This window comes from Haliaeetus albicilla, chromosome W (genome assembly GCF_947461875.1).
Source record: "Haliaeetus albicilla chromosome W, bHalAlb1.1, whole genome shotgun sequence".
Taxonomy (NCBI): domain Eukaryota; kingdom Metazoa; phylum Chordata; class Aves; order Accipitriformes; family Accipitridae; genus Haliaeetus; species Haliaeetus albicilla.
In genome coordinates, this window is record NC_091515.1 from 22364428 (window position 1) to 22382708 (window position 18281).

General features: G+C 37.0%; 1 protein-coding gene and 1 long non-coding RNA gene across 2 annotated transcripts in view; both read right to left on the reverse strand.

The window, feature by feature from the left end:
- The window catches only part of LOC138683444 (uncharacterized), a 423605-nt gene that overhangs the window by 194934 nt on the left and 210390 nt on the right, over positions 1-18281 (reverse strand). The window lies entirely within an intron of this gene.
- Positions 620-14795, reverse strand: LOC138683436 (5'-AMP-activated protein kinase catalytic subunit alpha-1-like). Its single transcript, XM_069775212.1, has 6 exons — positions 14633-14795; positions 13217-13304; positions 12079-12303; positions 8788-9274; positions 8261-8387; positions 620-3799 (listed from the first exon to the last, which is right to left on the reverse strand). Exons 1-6 carry the CDS (start codon positions 14706-14708, stop codon positions 3555-3557), a joined length of 1248 nt encoding a protein of 415 aa, XP_069631313.1. The 5' UTR covers positions 14709-14795; the 3' UTR covers positions 620-3554.

Genomic DNA, 18281 nt, shown 5'->3' on the forward strand with positions numbered 1-18281 from the left:
TGTTTATACGCATGTACAGTGTCGATATAACCAATCATATTTTATATGCTTGTGCGCGTGGACACTATGTGCTCGCACGCAGCAACCAATCAAAGCTTCTTAGGAACTTAGAGAATTGTATAAGAATGATCAGCTATGCTCAATAAACTGGCGACTTTGATCATCATATTGGTGTCCTGTCGTCCGTCCCCGCATGGAATTTTGCAACAGAGGGTTTATAGGATCCAAGGGAAAATAGTCGGTCAGTCACCAGGCTAGCAGTTGGTAGCACCCAGCCTGCCTAGCTGGGAATTCTGCAACAATTTTAGTTGTCATGGTGCTGCTTATTCTAAAATCGTAATTACTGCTGTTTTTAAAACAACTGTAAGTTTGTCTATTAATTTATAACATATATAACACTAGAAGACAGCATGCACAGTTTCAAACAAGATGGCTTAGTATTTTATGTTTACTTAGGTTTAAGTTTTGAGAGTTTAAAAAGTTAGTTATAAACAAGCACTTGAGCCATTCAGCTTTGTCAAAAAAAAAAACCAACAAAAAACCCAACACAAACCACCCACAACACAGGAAGTAGGCAGATCTTTGTTAAAGAACAGGACTTTATATCTTACGATAGTAATCAACTGGTAAAATAAAATTTATTTCCAGGTTTGTATTAAACAATCATATCAAAACAACCATGAAAGCTTTTTTTTTTTTAAATATTGCACCACCAAGATGAAATTTTTATCCATTACCTAGTGAGTTATATTGCACATGGATAATCAGGTTTATCCATGTTTTTGATAAAAATACAATACAAAGGCAAGATAATTCAACATACTCCAACTGGAGCAAACTTGGGAATATAGAGTAACATATCTGACCAATTTGTATATTTGCATAAGCTGCCTCCTTACAGCCCTGGCAGATTTATCAGCGAAGTTTTGTTTCACAGCCTACTGGCAGATACTAATGCAATGCTAAAAAAAGGTCTGCAAGATCAGTAGGAACATTTGAAGAAAACAGTTTCAACAGCAATATCTACAAAGTATAGGAAAGTTATACAACAGACAACTGTTCCGAATTCAAATAGCTTGTCAGTCCCCCTTTCTCCCTCCCCCACACTGTATCAAAAAAAAAACCCCAAATCCCAACTCTGTTCCATCAGGAAACTTTTGGCCATCAAAACTGATTTATCATACCAATAAAATTTACTTTATTTAAAACTGTGCATACAGTACACTCCTGCCAGAAACTTACTTTAACTTCCAGATACCAAGACAAAGTAAAAACCATGGTTGCCTTAATGCACAAGAGGGCCAAAAAAGTATATAAAAATTAAAAGCTATTTGCACCTTGACACCTTGCATTTGTGGTCAGCATTACAAATTTGCAAACCAGGAGCAGCTACCATTTGCAAATACTTAGTTTAACATATGCAAGAGACCCTTTCAGTGATCTGAAACCAGTTCCAGATGAGGAATTACTGCAATAAAAAAAAATAATCTGTGCATTTGTTATATTGTACAAGTGCAATATTTAACAATTTCAAAATAAAAGGGTAACGAAAGTGAGTACACCGATTTATTCAGTACATCAGAACCAATTCTTAAAAGGCTAAAAAAAACCCAAACAAAAACCAAATTAAGTAGGATTTGCAGCTGGTCCCTCATGTTGACATCTCAATCTCAGGAGTTTAAACCCAAAGCTTTATTTAAGAGAAATCTTCCACTTTGAGATACAGTAATACAACCTTGCATTACAGGGACCACGTGTGACACTTGATAAAGAACTGAAGTTGTAACTTGTACCTACATACTAGGCAGACCACACCATTGCCCAGTTCAGAATGCAGTTACAGCAAATCCAGGGCTTAAGCAGCTTTAAGTTTCTTCAAATTCTGTGCTGTGCATATTCATAACATGAATTTCTGAACTGAAGCCACAGTTGGCCTGGATTAGACTGTTCTTATAGCTGTAGCTAGCAGTTTTCAGCTAGTCATTGGCAAGAACCCTCATTCATTTTAAGAGTCCAGGTTTCACTGTTCATAGTAATGCCTTGATTTCCAGTCTCTAACTGGGAGAACAATCTTCGAAAGTAAGTCATGAAGTTTATTTTGAAGAGAACACTCATTCTTGAATGCAAAACTAAATGTTTTCTGGCATACAGTTTATTGTTTAATGTTTACATCTATTAGTGCTAGATGAAAATGGAACTGTGGATAATTACATCCAGTTTACAAGAGATTAAATGTTTTTTTGCAAGTACTAGCTGTGATTAACATTTAAGGTTCAATTTTCTTCCTGAAACATTACAAAAACCATAAATGCAGAAGGATTTATGTCATTGGTAATAGAAATCTACTGTTGAAAACTTTTTGAATATTAGCAGTCAAGTTCTCATGATCAGTTTTAAATGTTCAACTGAAAAGTTGTACTATTAATGTCACAATTTAAATAGAGTTCACTATAAAGGTGGCTTGGGAAAACCTAAACCTATATATGTAGTTTCAACTGCAAAGTGAATTCTATATAATATACACTAAGTTAGCATACAATATAAACAGCTATATCAAAGTATTAACATATATTTAAAAAACCTGTAAATTTTAGATTCTGGAATAGCACACAAGAGCCCTTAGAGCTGTGCTCTTAACTACATGCGCACATTTATAAGGAACAGGATTCTCAGCCTGCAGTAGCAGTGGTGAGCTGCTGTGCTGCTACCACACTAAGGTATAAGCTAGCAAATCTGCACAGATCAGGAACCTGCTGACAGTTCTTCACGAAGCAACATTTTGTTTCAGCCCACAGGGTGCCAAGTCTTCTCTGCATTAAGTCTCTCACCACTGTTGTGGCCTCAATTGTTCTACTTACAGCCCACAGAATTTCACCCTTAGTGCATTACAGAGCACCTACGTGCATTTCCACCTGGTTGGATTTGCATGCATTTAATCAAATTTATCCGTTATTAAAAGTAGTATGTTATAATGCATTAAACTTCTTTATCATTTACTGTCAAGTAAGGGGAAGGAAACACAGCAGTTTTAACACATTACTGTTAGATGTTGACAATTCTGATCAACTGAGGCACAATTGTAGATGGTGACCAACAAGCCATACTTAGGTCATTGAACTAGTAAGTGTACATTTACTTACAGTAAAAAAATCATCTTTCACCCCCCTTTATTACGTCTACTGAGATTCTTTTGACTCCCCTTGTCTCAAGTGCATCAGATGTATGCATTACCAAAGTGAAAAAAACAAGAAGGTCCATGTAACTTAAATGTTACATGAAGTCTAATGTGCAATCAATGTAAAGTGTTATGAACACTGCCCCAAGGGCATGTGACTTCCTGTACCTGTATTATGCTATTGGACAGCAGACAATCAGAATTCACTCCAGCTTCAAAATAATATACATAACTGCCCATAATCATTCCAATCCCTCTGCAAATTGCATTCTGTGGCTAGTTTTTTCAGCGCCTTAATTTAACTTGATTATAACTGGAAGCATCTGACTATGATTTAGGCATGCTTGTTACTATAAAAGAAATAAGCCCCTCTTCAAAATTATTGTGCAAGTATTTTAATAAGATTTGCACACATCTCAAAGAATTCTATTGTATGACTCCCTGGTCTTGGAGTTAAGTCAGCTTTAGAAGAGTCAAGCGAAGAGGTCACTGATGGGGTAAGGGATATATCTGCAGATTTTCCTTGTGCATCAGCATCTGAATCTTTTTGACAGGATCTACAGTTGCTCACAGAGCCTGATCTCCGTGGAGTTGCAGCCCCAGATTTTGCTTCAGTAATTTCATCTGGGGGACAAGTGGAAAGAGGAGGAAAATTAGTTATCTGTATCAAATCAGTCATAGGAACAGCAAACATCTTCCCTTTCTCACACTTCTAATCTTGTTTTTTAAATCTTAATACATAAACAGCTTTTGCAAATGGTATATTGTTGATACAAAATAAAAGCTTATACATATAGCAACACAGAATCAACTGTCCTTATGCAAATTATTCTTGTGCTCTGAACTGTGCTCCAGGACTATCTGATTTAGTTTAGACCAGCACTCACTATATTTTTCATTAACTAGTTTCAGCAGCTAATAGTTCAATTGATTTAGTTTAAACTTAAAACAGAAACAGGATAGCATCATAAGGTTAAGTCAAATAACAGTTCAAACACTTTGTAGATGCTTTTTGCTAGTATTAACTTTATTTTTATTATATTTGTTTTCTTTCTATTTGGTTATTTATACTTTGTTATTTGTATTTTTATTATAATTCATTGATGCATTAATTGCTAGCGTCTACATTAATTTATCCTTCATTTTTGGAAGTTTTTCCCCTTAATATGCATTTGGGCTACAGCAGTTTAAGTTTACTTCCAAGATGGAAGTACCTTCAGTATGCGGAGGAAATAATGTTCTGCTGAAGTATCTCTATTCTTACTTTAAATACTCAACATTAGTTTTGACTCACACCTGGCACCAGAAAAAGTTATTTCCAGGAGAAATTAGTGAACACAGGAAAGATTGCCTTTTCACATTCAAAGCTACTTTAAACTACAGTTTGACAAGAGGAATAGAGAACAGTTAGCTGTGGCAGAGGGAAAGGAAAGTCAAGTCAGCTTCACTATTGGAAGAGAGATGCCAAACCCATGCCCTTGGGTTTGGGCTTTCCTCAAGGAGTTGAGGCAAGGACTGCAGCAGGCTGCCCCCCCCAGATGCATGGCTCTAAGCAGTCATCTCCCCTTCAGCAGGGATGTCATTTGTCCTATACTGCAGTATTTATCTCCCGTATCAAATACTAGTGGATCTAAGCAAGCACTTGTATTGTCAGAAGGGACAAGGCAAGAACTGCAGTGCCAAGTCAGATCAGGTTAAACTGTCATGAGACACAGCCTTAGCCATCATATACTGTAATCCAGCCATATTCCAGTAAATCCTTTTTCCATGCCACATGTTTTCCTAGGCATGTCATGTACACCACTGGACGTAGGTAATTCTGCTTTAGTCGACTATGCCCTTAAACAAGCATTATGACCAGTCTACATTAGCTCCTCCATTTTCAGGAAGATATCTGACTTAGGAGTTTGTGCTGGTTTTGGCTGGGATAGAGTTCATTTTCTTCATAGTAGCTGGTATGGGGCTACGTTTTGGATTTGTGATGAAAACAGTGTTGATAATGCCGAGGTGTTTTAGTGCTGAGCAGTACTTACACAGCAACAAGACCTTTTCTGCTTCTCACACTGCTCCACAAGCAAGTAGGCTGGGGGTGCACAAGAAGTTGGGAGGGGACACAGCTGGGACAGCTGACCCCAACTGACCAAAGGGATATTCCAGACCATGTGATGTCATGCTCAGCAATAAAAAGCTGGGGGAAGAAGGAAGGGAGGACATTCGGAGTTATTGCATTTTGTCTTCCCAAGTAACTGTCACATGTGATGGAGCTCTGCTTTCCTAGAGATGGCTGAACACCTGCCTACTGATGGGAAGTAGTGAATTAATTCCTTATTTTGCTTTGCTTGCATGCACGGCTTTTGCTTTACCTATTAAACTGTCTTTATCTCAACCTATGAGTTTTCTCACTTTTACCCTTCTGATTCTCTCCCCCATCCCACTGGGGGCGAGTGAGCAAGCAGCTGTGTGGTACTTAGTTGCCAGCTGGAGTTAAACCACAACAGTTACATGCTGTGTTACTGTCACTATAAAATAGATTTTTCTACAGGTTAGTCCAACTGCTTTCAAGACTTCATTTACTGCAAGCATACAATTCCCATCTCAAATTTTGTCTACTACTAGCATTGGTGGGTTGGACCTGGCTGGCAGCTAAGCCCCCAGCCAGCCCCTCATTCACTCCACCCTATCTCAGTGCAATGGAGGAAGAGAATTGGAAGGACAAAAGTGTTACAAATATTCTGATAAGTTAAAATTTTATATAAGCTGGGTTTGATCAAAAGGTAAAGATTGTAGAACATAGGAGTTTGAAGCTCACAATATAGTCATAGAAACTTAGGAACATACAAAATGTGCTGTATACAATCATAAAAAGAATAAGTATTGTCTAAAATTAGTTAACCATAGAAACTTCGACCGATTTGTTAGTTTGTAGTGTTTTGTCCTAAGAAACTAAGAGAGATCGTTATGGACCTTAGTTCTGTTGCTTAGAAACCCCACTTTGATCAAGATTCCAGTTAGTGGAATTAAGTAAGATTAGCCAATGAATGTTTTAGTATAAGAATATTGATAAGGTGGTGTGACTGAGGGCCAATCACTAGAAACGTTGAATTCAAGAATTAACATTGAATGTACTTTTATGTAAATCTAATACATGATGGCGAAAATCGTACTGCGCAGAATCACATAAGAGAGGTCAACTATCGGACAAAGTGAGGAAGACTATGGAAGACCACCAGAGGGCTTCTGAAGACCACCAGAGACTTCACCACGCCTGCGTAAAGGGACATTTACATATGCTAATGATTTATCGGACAGTTGATGATTATGTATGACATTTCCCAGAAATTTAGTGAATATGTATAACAGGTGTGTATTTAACCTGCATGATTAAACCAGACAGGTGCACACACTAGGTGGAGTGATCCCCTGTGTGCCCAGCGCTGCAATAAAGGAGTGCCTACTTCTTAACTTCTCATTGCTGTTAAGGAGTTTTATTCCGGATTTCGGCAACAAAAGCAAGAAAAAACTCATAGGTCAAGATAAATACAGCTTAATAAGAGGAAGGAGAAAAATAAAATAAATAAATAAAAAAAAGTGATGCAAAGGCAACCACTCACCACCTCCTACAAGCAGACTAATGCCCAGCCAGTCTCTGAACAATGGCTACCTTCCCCAAACACCCATCCCCTCAGTTTTTTTGCTAAGCATGACATCATATGGCATGGAATATCCCTTTGGTCAATCTGGGTCATCTGTTCAGGTTGTGTCCCCTCCGAACTTCTTGTTCACCCTCGGCCTACTCATTGGGTGCAGCACAGTGGGGAAAGAGAAAGACTAGATACTATGCAAGTACTGCTCAGCAATAGTCAGAACACTGGTGTGTTATCAACACTGTTTTAGTCACAGATAGAAAACACAGCACCATACAGGCTGCTATGAAGAAAATTAGCTCCATCTCAGCCAGATCCAGTACAGCAATGTACAGCCCAAGTCAAATTCACATGCCTAGATGCCAAGCTTTATCTTCACTAGGAAAATATGTTCACATGCTTACTTCAGATCTAAATTAATGTTTAAATTTGGGGGTGAGGCCCCAAAGGCAGTTTAGGTTGATCCAAATCTCTCACCTCCCACAATCCTTCCCCTTTTGCACCAGTGGTATTGTTGCCTCAAGCCTTCATAAGACTGATTAACAAATAAGAAGGCAGTGATAGCTTAAAGAAAAAAAAACTAAGACATGAGAAGTGTGATATGCTTGCTATTCAAGGACTGTTTAGATTATGTGTACTCAAGGTAAAGCTTATCTAGTTTAAGATTCTGCTTACAATAGAGGATGCTTAAGGAGTGTTTGGATAAAAGTCAAGACACCAGATAACGGACATTTCAGAGTCACAGACTTGCTAATTAAGGACATACATCCTCCTTGGGCACTGAGAAACAAGGGGGTGGCGAGAGAAACAGAGACCCTGGTGTCCTCAGGTGACGCATGACCATAAAAGGACAAAAGGAGTAGGGGTATTCTTCCTCAAACAACCACCGAAGACCACCAGAGACCCCCGTGCAGGCGTAGAACACTCTGGGATGCTCAAGAGAACACCACGTCATGCTTGCTCAACATAATGAATATGCAATAGTTAGGTGGAACATATGTATTAGATAGGCGTGGTGTTTTAACTGTAGTGTATAAGTATGGACTGAAAACCTCAGTAGGAGTGCTCGATTTGTGGAAATCTTCCACCTTGCACCCTGCGCAGAATAAAGAATAAAGCAATGTCTCCTCTCTAAACATACTTTGTGTGTTTTGGGAGTTACTTTCTGATCAGGTAACAGTATTAGTGCTGGTGCAGACACAAAATGGAGCAGTTCAGGAGTTGATATAGCTAAAAAGTGATTAAGGGATGAAGCAGCTAACCATCTGGTCACAGGAACACTAGACCAGGAAGGAATAAAGAAACACTAATTCAGATCTAGCTTGGCTTAAACTAATAAAGGACAACACTTACTTCACTTGTAAACAAGTAAATTAAATCATGTTTGTATTTAGTATTATTTCCCTTACAATTCCATTAACTTATGCAAGTCTTCACATACCATCAATGCTACGGAAGTCCAGTAAGTACGTCCTGCTGTCCACCTGATACAACTGTAGACTCATTTTGGAATATGCACTTGTCACTGGATTCTTCCTTCGAACACGCAGATAGTATGGATTTACAACCTAGTACAAAAGAGATTTCAGTTAGTAACTGGAACTGCTTGAGAAGCACTGCATATTGTTTTTCTTATTTCAACTCACTGGTATTTTATCAAGTGATTTCAGACTTGCCTGCCAGAGCATTTTTTTTTTCCAACAAAAAACAACCAAACAAAAAAACCCCACTCAACACATTCCCACAGCCCCAGTAGAAAGGTTAAACACATTAGCAAAATTTTTCCTGTCAGCATAAATAAGTCTCCCCCAAAACCCTTCCTGCACAGCAAGCACAAGCAGTCAGCACAGGCACATGAGATTATTTTCCAGCACAGGAGAATGTAGTTTCAGACTTCTAGGCTATGTAACTACACAGCTCAAACAAAAAATTACTGTTGTCTGCTGTAAAAATCCTTTATTATTTTACCTTCCATTCATAATCCAGTTCTTTAATTGCTCGACAAACTTCAGCCATGATATCATTAGGTCGACTCTGACTCCGTATTCCCAAGTGCCACTTAGCTCTTCTTACACCTTGGTGTTTTGACTTCTGTGGATTCAGCTCATCAAGAGTATGGCGGGGACGTGGTGCTTCAGCTACTAAGAATGGCACTCTTTCAGGATGAGGGCGAGACAGATTGTGATCATCAAGAAAAGAATCCGGTGGGCTTGTAGCCAAGTAGAAGTCTTTGGCCTCATTCATTATTCTTCTATTATCTATAATGAGGTGATAAGCAACCACTAAAGGGTCCTGATGATTTTGGCTGTATAGACAACTTAGCACTTCCTCTTCAGTGCATTCAAACTTCTCACACACTTCTTTTAAGGCTTCATCATCAATCATAGTAGAACTATATGATGGGTCTTCAGGAAACAAGTATTTGGGAAGGTCCTGCTTAAACCATTCATGTTCCCTAGATTAAAAAAAAAAAGTCTGAATATATATATATGAAGCAAGCCTTTCAAGTATTAAATTATTTAAATAATAAAATTATTTTTAGTCTGTACAAAAACCCCAGTTGTCAGTCCAAGTCCCCTTCTGCGCAGCACAACAGCACATAATGTTAAGTAATCACCTCCTTCACAAGATTTTGCTAGATATTTTGCAGGAGACTGAAAAAAAATCCTCTTTCCTGTAAGGGTTTCAACTACCTGATCTCCAAAAAGATCTTCGTATAACTCAACCAGCTTTTTATATAAATGGTTGTGGGATGCTTTTGTTTGTTTTTACTGCCACTATCTTAGTTTTGAGATATTTTCAACTCTTCCCATTCACTCCCCACCAGGGGGTGATGTATTTAAGCCACCTTAAGGTCTTGTGAAACAGGATACCCTTTGTATAAACAATGCACGCCTTGCTAACAACTGTGCCCCTGAATAAGAACTAAAAGACTGATAAGAAGGGAACATCCTACCCCAGGAGGCACCAACCGAAAGTTGAATAATTGCTAATAGGCATGAAGTCAGCAAACATCTTCGGTAACTGGGGGACAGGTAAAGGCGGCAGGGGGAGATCAGACCACCGACTCAATTCAAGACCAAAATACTTACCCCCCCCCCACTCTCCTTGAGCATGCGCTGTAGAATAAAAGAACACTGTACCTTTAATTCGAAGCGGGGAAACTTTAACCCAATAGAAACTGTGGTAGATAAGTGACTACCAGTAATAGTTTTGGGGAAGAACTTTGGAAATTGAATATGTATATCTAAACTGTATAAATTGCTTGCCCATTTAGGTATGAAGTGTGCTAGCTTTGTGGATTACCACCTAGCCTCCATCCTTGCGCAAACATGAATTGGAATAAAATACCTCTGCTCTGTGTGTATATTGGCATTTCGCACACTGGGTAAACAACCCCACTTGTGGGACAACAGGGAAAGTGAGCGAGCAGCTGTGTGGTGCTTGGTTGCTGGCTGGGGTTAAACCATGACAGCTACCCACTGGAGTTGTCCCTCCCCAACTACATACATAACAAATTGAAATCTTGATACAGAATAGTTTCTTTGGTAGATATTTGGACAAAGATTTTTGAACATTCAAGTCACATGCTCCCCACCCCCAACAAGCTGCCTATAATTTTTTCCTTCAGAAAACCCCCTGCTGTCTCTTCAAGACTTAAAGAGTTGAGGGAAGGCTATGGAAGAGTCCATCTGTACCTCTTTACTATTGTATCCATGGGCTAGTATTCATAAGAGGGAAAAGGAAATATACAGAAGGAACCAAATACTTAAGCTGCCCAATCATACAGAAAAAATAAATTGTTTTGTGTGCCTAGAGTAAGCTGCTTAACTAGCCAAAAGATATGGCATGACACTAGTTTTAAAAGTATCCTAGTCTATAGCATAAAGACTTTCTACAGATTTAAGAGCTGTTATATGGCTCAAGCTCTAGTCAGTATGAGCCTGAGAACGTGCCTCAGCACAAATGCATCGAGCAAAACGCACTTTCATCATAAGCAAGTAGTTAATTTGGAAGTAGAAAAAGCTTTTCCTATACGACTACAAAGCACAGCTCTAGCTGAATAACTGAGTCAAGAGGAGTATTTTGTTACTATTCATTGCAGTGGGCCTCTTCCCTTGCACGCACACACCCCCACCCCCAAAAAATTAAGGTATTCAATTAAACTCAAGAGTTTGTCCTTTAAACTGAGATGACATCTCTCATGGCTAACAATACAAAATTGTTTAGGATTCAAAATCCATCCATGCTCTGTAGTCAATGTTTTTCAACATCTTTTTCACATCACTTCTCTTCCAGACTTATTTAACATGACTTAGATGAGTAGATAGGAACTTAGCTTAAGTTTTACAATGTTTAGTTCTCACAGTGCTTTGATTTCTGCAAAGAAGTACTTCCCATTGTAATAAAGTAGCAAGGGATGTGTGTACCACATTTTGTTCTACTGAAAGAACATGAACATTGCCAACTTCCTAACTTCCAACCCTAAAAGAGGAAGCATTTTCACTGAGGTAGTATTTCAGAGCTCTTTCCTTAGAGCTTCTTACAAAGGAAACAGGAAAACCTAACTAAGCTACTGCATGAAAGACAGCTTTATCAGCTACCTTTTTTTTTTTTATTCTACCCATTGTGCACTTGTCAAAGCAGTCACCCTCTCCAGAATCCTATTTTGAAATCTGGAGCCCATGATGGCTATCTGTAGCTACAAGCTTTAACTTATCAGTATTCTATGTAGTAATTGTCACTCATACACAGGTTCATGCCAGAGTTTTGAAGCTAGAATAGAAAGTGCCATCTTATACATGGAATATTCAGCCTTAACTGATTTTTTAGAGTCTGCAGAAATATGAATAAAAACAGTAGTTATCAGGTTAGAGAGTCATAACTTCCCCTCAGACATTTACAGTACGGAATAGCAGTTCTTAACAGCAAAGAATTTTCTTGCCCAGAGAAGTCAATACAGTGCAGTTTTTGCAAACCATTCTGCAGGTAAACAGGTTTGCTTTAGCAGTCTTAAATCTGGAGTTTCTCAGAATTTCTATATATAACATATATATTTGTTTTACTGCGACCTCCAATAGATACTTCACTGGCCACTTGAGATCAGAGCCAGAGCTAAAGCCAAACAACCAGAAGTTGAATTTTTCATCTCAGACTATAAAACAGGGACAAGCTATAGGAATGATTTCTTTGTTCTGCATATTTTCACTGAGATTACCATTCCAGCATCCTGTGATCAGAAATCAGTTAATGTTTTACCTAATGCTTCTGATTGTTGCTCTCTTCATTGGATCTACTTGCAGCATGTGTTTCAGAAGACTAATTACAGATGGATTCAGGTACTGAGGAGTATAAAAGATACCATCACATATCTTCTTAAAAAGGGTTGGCACGTGATCATCATCAAATGGAAGTGTTCCACATAACAAAGCATAGAGAATAACCCCACTGCTCCAAATATCTACTTCTGGACCTGCATATAATCTGGGAAAAAGTTAACTATTAGTGATTTGTGCTTAGTACATTTAAATAGAATTTTTTCTACTGTCTTACAATGTATCACATTAATTAAGAGTGTGTGAAATTGGGACAACTAATCTGCAATTACTATACCATTTCAGTGCTATAGTGCTATGCCTCCCTTGAACTCTAGTGTCCTTCCCCTTCAAATATGTAACAAAAACTAGGGCACAAGTACTTAGTTTTCCTCTCCATTGTATAAAAATAATCCACAGATACAGTTTAAGACAATGGTAAACTGAAAGAAACTTGCACCTACTACCAAGAAAGCCCATGTTATACATGGTTATCACTGTTTGAGTGGAATCTATGCAGTCATCTAGCCTCCAAATCTTGGAGGCTGAGAAGTTTGAGTCCATATAGCAGAACTTGTCACATCTTCTATGCTACTGCCTGAATAAAACATACATTTGGCCTCCAATCAGCAAGAGATATTAGGGTGGGTAGCTGAAAGCAGCAGATTTGACAATCACCAAGTGGGAAGAAAAAAAAAAAAAAAAGGGAAAGTTACCTTCAGACTGAATATCTATTCTGCAGCAGATATTTCACTGCTGCTCAACTTCACAGTAAACTTTCCCCATATTTCTATCTGTACCTCTACTTCCAAGATCTTAGCTGTGAGATTTTTAAACCAATTCAAGCACACTCTACACACTGGATTTGGGACATTAGACATCACCTCCACGTTACAGGAACTATTCAAAGCTGGTTCATTGAAGCCTTAAATACTTATGAAAAATTATCAAGGCAATTAAGAGTTCAGCCCACAGTTTCTCAGCATCAAGCTTGTCAATTGCACTGGTTTTGTAGCCTTTAGAATTAAGCAGCAAAATGACTGAAGCACATGCACACATGCATCCAATAGAAAAGAAACTACCTTCCTGAAATTACTTCTGGTGCAGCATAGTTAGGGGAACCACAGCTTGTTCTTAAAAATTCTCCATCTGACATCATATTTGATAGACCTGAAAGTGTATGAGAGTAACTACTAAAGATTCAGAGAGCAAAATGATTTCACACTGCATATACCACCTAGAACAAATCACTAGTAAGTCAAATTAGAAAGTTAACTAATTTATCTCAATAAGGAAGCAACATTGTTTGGAATTATTGAAATTTTTATATGAGAATGCCACATGATCCTGCATTTGGTTTACCAGAAATTTGAGTAACATCAATCCATTATTGCACACAACCTAGGAATGTTTGAAAACATATTCATTCCAAGACAAAAACCAGTCCATTTTAGATTACACAGGCATGATAGAGAACAAAGTTGCTCTAAGGGAGAGAGCAGCGTAACAAGAAAGTGTCTTAAAAACCACATTTGCTTCTAAATGCCAAAGTAGAAAATGCTACCACAGAATTGCCTAAAATTCTGTAAGAGGTTATACAGAGTAAGGGAACTGAGGAGTATACACAGCTTCACCACAATTTAGACACTTACACTGCTTTAACTGGTTCCTGAATCACTGCAGTTTAGTATAGCTTGATTTTTAGATACTGTTAGTGATTAAAATGTACTTTAGAACTAGGCCATCTTCATTCACCAGCCCTCAGCATACCCTATGACCAGTAAAGAATTACCACTTCTAGAATAGCTGTGGAAAATATCTTCTGGTTTCCTCAGTGGAGGCTGCATAATCAAGACTACTACAGGCCAGAGAACTTGGTTGCAGAGAAGGAATTATGCCCCTTTATGGGGGGGAATATGAAAGAACACAGCTTGGTTAGCTTTCATACTCTAATATAAAAAAGCTTTTATTAAGTTCTTAATAAGCTTGTCACAATTAAGTGCTTTTAATTACATTTTTTCAATCACATTTAGAGTTTTTAAAGTGAATTTAGAGTAGTCGTAGGAGTAGTGTATTTTAATAGAGCAATGTGGTTCTTAAATATGATGAACTGTCCTTGCACTATACTTCCAAGAGAGCTAAGCATCTACATTTTATAGATGGAGAAACAGGCAATAAGAGAGTCCATTTTGAAGTGGCAAGGTGGGGAACTAAGTCTATTTAGCATTTCAGAGAAAATATTAAGCAAGACCAAACAAGGCAGTTCACAATTTCACCCAGTCACAGAAAATACCTGACTTGAAGAAAAAGCTTTAGAGGAAAAATTCTATACACATGCACACATTTTGTTTTACATTCATACTAATCGGGTTTTCTTGTATTATGTCCTACCACCAGGATATTCAAATATACACATTTTAATTAAATATTTCCCATAGTAATTAACAGGATCTAAATAACACCAGAAACGTGATCAGATATAAAATAGCAATGCTTACCAAAGTCAGCTATCTTGGCATTCATGTGTGCATCAAGCAGCACATTTTCAGGCTTCAGATCTCTATGTACTACCATATGCCTGTGACAGTAATCCACACCAGAAAGGATTTGCTGGAACAGACATCTACTTTCCTTCTCATCAAGCTAAGACAAACAAAGGTTTTAAACAATTTTGAGACAGTGGAAGATAACTTTGTTTTCCTCTATAGGAATTAAAGGAAATTTTCCCCATGACCTAAAGTTATCACTCATAGTTTTGATACTTTATACAGCAGATGATCAGAGTCTTGATGAAACAAAAGGGGCCACAAAAGGGAATGGACCTGTTAAAAAAGAAAGCATGTTGCCTACTCGGTGATGCTCCAAGGAGAAAATGGTGAATAAATAGCTAGCTAACATGCATGGACCAATATATAATTTATTTTTCAATTTGCCAAAGCAGCAAAATCTAATCTACTAAACTGTAGATCCTAAGTGTGTATTTTTAAAAATACATTGCTTTTCCTATAATGTTAGAGATTAGCCTTTCCACAAAGCCACAGATGGGATTCTATAGAGAATGTAAGTGTTTAGATGCTTTAGATAAGTGCTGAAATGCTTGAGACATTAGACACAGCCTCTAACTTGGAGCCAGTGCCCCTTGCTAAGTACTCCTATAGAGATACTTCAACTTTACCTTTCTTCTGTACTGGACAGTCTATAATAGCCTGGAGGAAAGCAAGAGCAATCACTGACCAGTTGGTGGGGCTGTATCTCACATTTTACAGGAAGATGAAGGGAGAAAAAGAAAAGGAAAAAAATAAAAGCAAAACTCAAACCCTGATTCCCACCTGACTGTGATAATGTTGCCGAAATCCGGAATAAAACTCCTTAACAGCAATGAGAAGTTAAGAAGCAGGCACTCCTTTATTGCAGCGCTGGGCACACAGGGGATCACTCCACCTAGTGTGTGCACCTGTCTGGTTTAATCATGCAGGTTAAATACACACCTGTTATACATATTCACTAAATTTCTGGGAAATGTCATACATAATCATCAACTGTCCGATAAATCATTAGCATATGTAAATGTCCCTTTACGCAGGCGTGGTGAAGTCTCTGGTGGTCTTCAGAAGCCCTCTGGTGGTCTTCCATAGTCTTCCTCACTTTGTCCGATAGTTGACCTCTCTTATGTGATTCTGCGCAGTACGATTTTCGCCATCATGTATTAGATTTACATAAAAGTACATTCAATGTTAATTCTTGAATTCAACGTTTCTAGTGATTGGCCCTCAGTCACACCACCTTATCAATATTCTTATACTAAAACATTCATTGGCTAATCTTACTTAATTCCACTAACTGGAATCTTGATCAAAGTGGGGTTTCTAAGCAACAGAACTAAGGTCCATAACGATCTCTCTTAGTTTCTTAGGACAAAACACTACAAACTAACAAATCGGTCGAAGTTTCTATGGTTAACTAATTTTAGACAATACTTATTCTTTTATAATTGTATACAGCACATTTTGTATGTTCCTAAGTTTCAGTGACTACATTGTGAGCTTCAAACCCCTATATTCTACAATCTTTACCTTTTGATCAAACCCAGCTTATATAAAATTTTAACTTATCAGAATATTTGTAACATTTCCCCTTTGAAAGTTTTGAAAATCATTTCAATACTTTCACTATAATTTTACTAATTACAAACTCTGGGATTGTTTGTCTATCTTGCTGTCTTGTAACATCTTGGATGATTATAGTTTTACGATTGATTTTCTTCTTAAAAAAAAATTAAACAAATCACACAAATTGTATCTTTTCTTTTTGTTTAAAACTAACTTTAGTATTTTCATCTCAATATAGATCATGTCACAGCTTGTTTAAGGCAGCTAAAAGCGACACAGATTATAACAGTGATAATAACTATCAAAATTATATTTTATAAAAGCTCAGTCAACCATCCAGTCAGAAAAAAAATCTAAAGTTTTAAAATATTTTATTTAGTTAAGAATTTTCTAACGTTTGATCTTAATTCTTTACTGTTTTGAGTTACATGTTTTATTCTGTTTATCTGATGATTTATATAATCTGTCACATTTGGTATGTAGATATAACATAAATAATTTAAAAGTCCAATGTATCTACATACTCCATGTTTTTTAATAATAATAAGTCTTTCATAAAAAAGGTGAATAGATCATATATTATCACTATTCACCCAAACAGTTAACTTTAAACTTTTTACCTGTCCTTTAATACAGACAATTCCAAGTTAAATTTTTCCATTATTAAAAAAAGGGCCAAATATAATTTAAAATATTATTATAATTTCTATAAATATATCCTCATCTTGGAGCTTTAGTTACTAGATAAAGTTTTTGTATTTTTGGGTTAAAAAAGAGTTACAAGTATAAATTTTCATACAGTTCTATTTAAAATGTGTGATTTCTTCTGTTTGTCTAAATTAATCTCCCGGTCAGAAGGGATGCGCTGTTATGTCTAATTCTAAGGGTCCAGCTGTGGAGACATACTGACAAAGTTCTTAAAAAGAATTTCTTATAGAAAACATAACACCCTTTAAAAAAAAACCATATCTCCAAAGGTACTCAAAATACTCAAAACATAAGACTCTTGATATAGTCTTTCATATAACATTTTATAATGATTTAATTTTTCTTTCTCTTCTGGTTATAGTCTGATTCTTAATAGAGCCATGGGTAACGTGAGTGAGGTTTCCTGACAAATTCTGCTCAACTGTTGCTTAAGGGTATAGTTCATTCTTTTTTTTTTTTTTTTTTTTTCTTCTTCTTTGTGGTCTATATGGGGTGTGATAGTCTCAATCTATAGGTGATACTTTGCTCAACTTGTCTCATAATCTTTGTTATAAAATGAGGGCTATTGTCGGATGGCATTCTTACAGGCACTCTAAATTTTGGTATTATCTCTTTGAGCAAGACTTTAACTACTTTTCTTGCTTTGTTGGTGCGACAAGGGAAAGCCTCAGGCCACCCAATAAAATATCAACTAAAACTAGGATATATCTTTCTTTTCAAGACAATTCTATAAAATCAATTTGTTAATATTCTCTTAAAAAAATTTCCAAAGATAATCTTATTACTCATTTGGGGATAACTTTATATATAAATTTTACATCCGTTTATAATTGTTTAAACAATCCTTGTCATATTTTACTTTCTGTTCGCCAATATACTTTGTTATGTTCAGCTAGGGCAATTTCTCTCATTATTGTGGGTGGGACTATTATTTGACTTATCAGTGTTACAGCCTATCCTGTTTCATTTTGTTAGTGTGTAACTTAATAATTAATTCTTCATCTTTTTCATTATAATTTGGAGTTTCTTTAGACAATTTTACACTTTTCTCTGAAACTAGTGTTAGGATGTCTTTTTCTGTAGCTTCTTTAGCAGCTTTATTAGCCAATCAGTTACCTCTTTCAGGAACAGTCTTACTTAACTGATGTGTTTTACAGTATATTATAGTGACTGTTATTGGTTTTCAGATGGCTTCTAACAATTTCAATACTTGTTCTGCATGTTGAATGGTGGCTCCTTGTGCAGATAACAGTCCTCTTCCTCTTCATATTGTTCCATGTGTATGTATTACTCTAAAAGCACTTTGAGTCTGTCCAAATGTTGACTCATT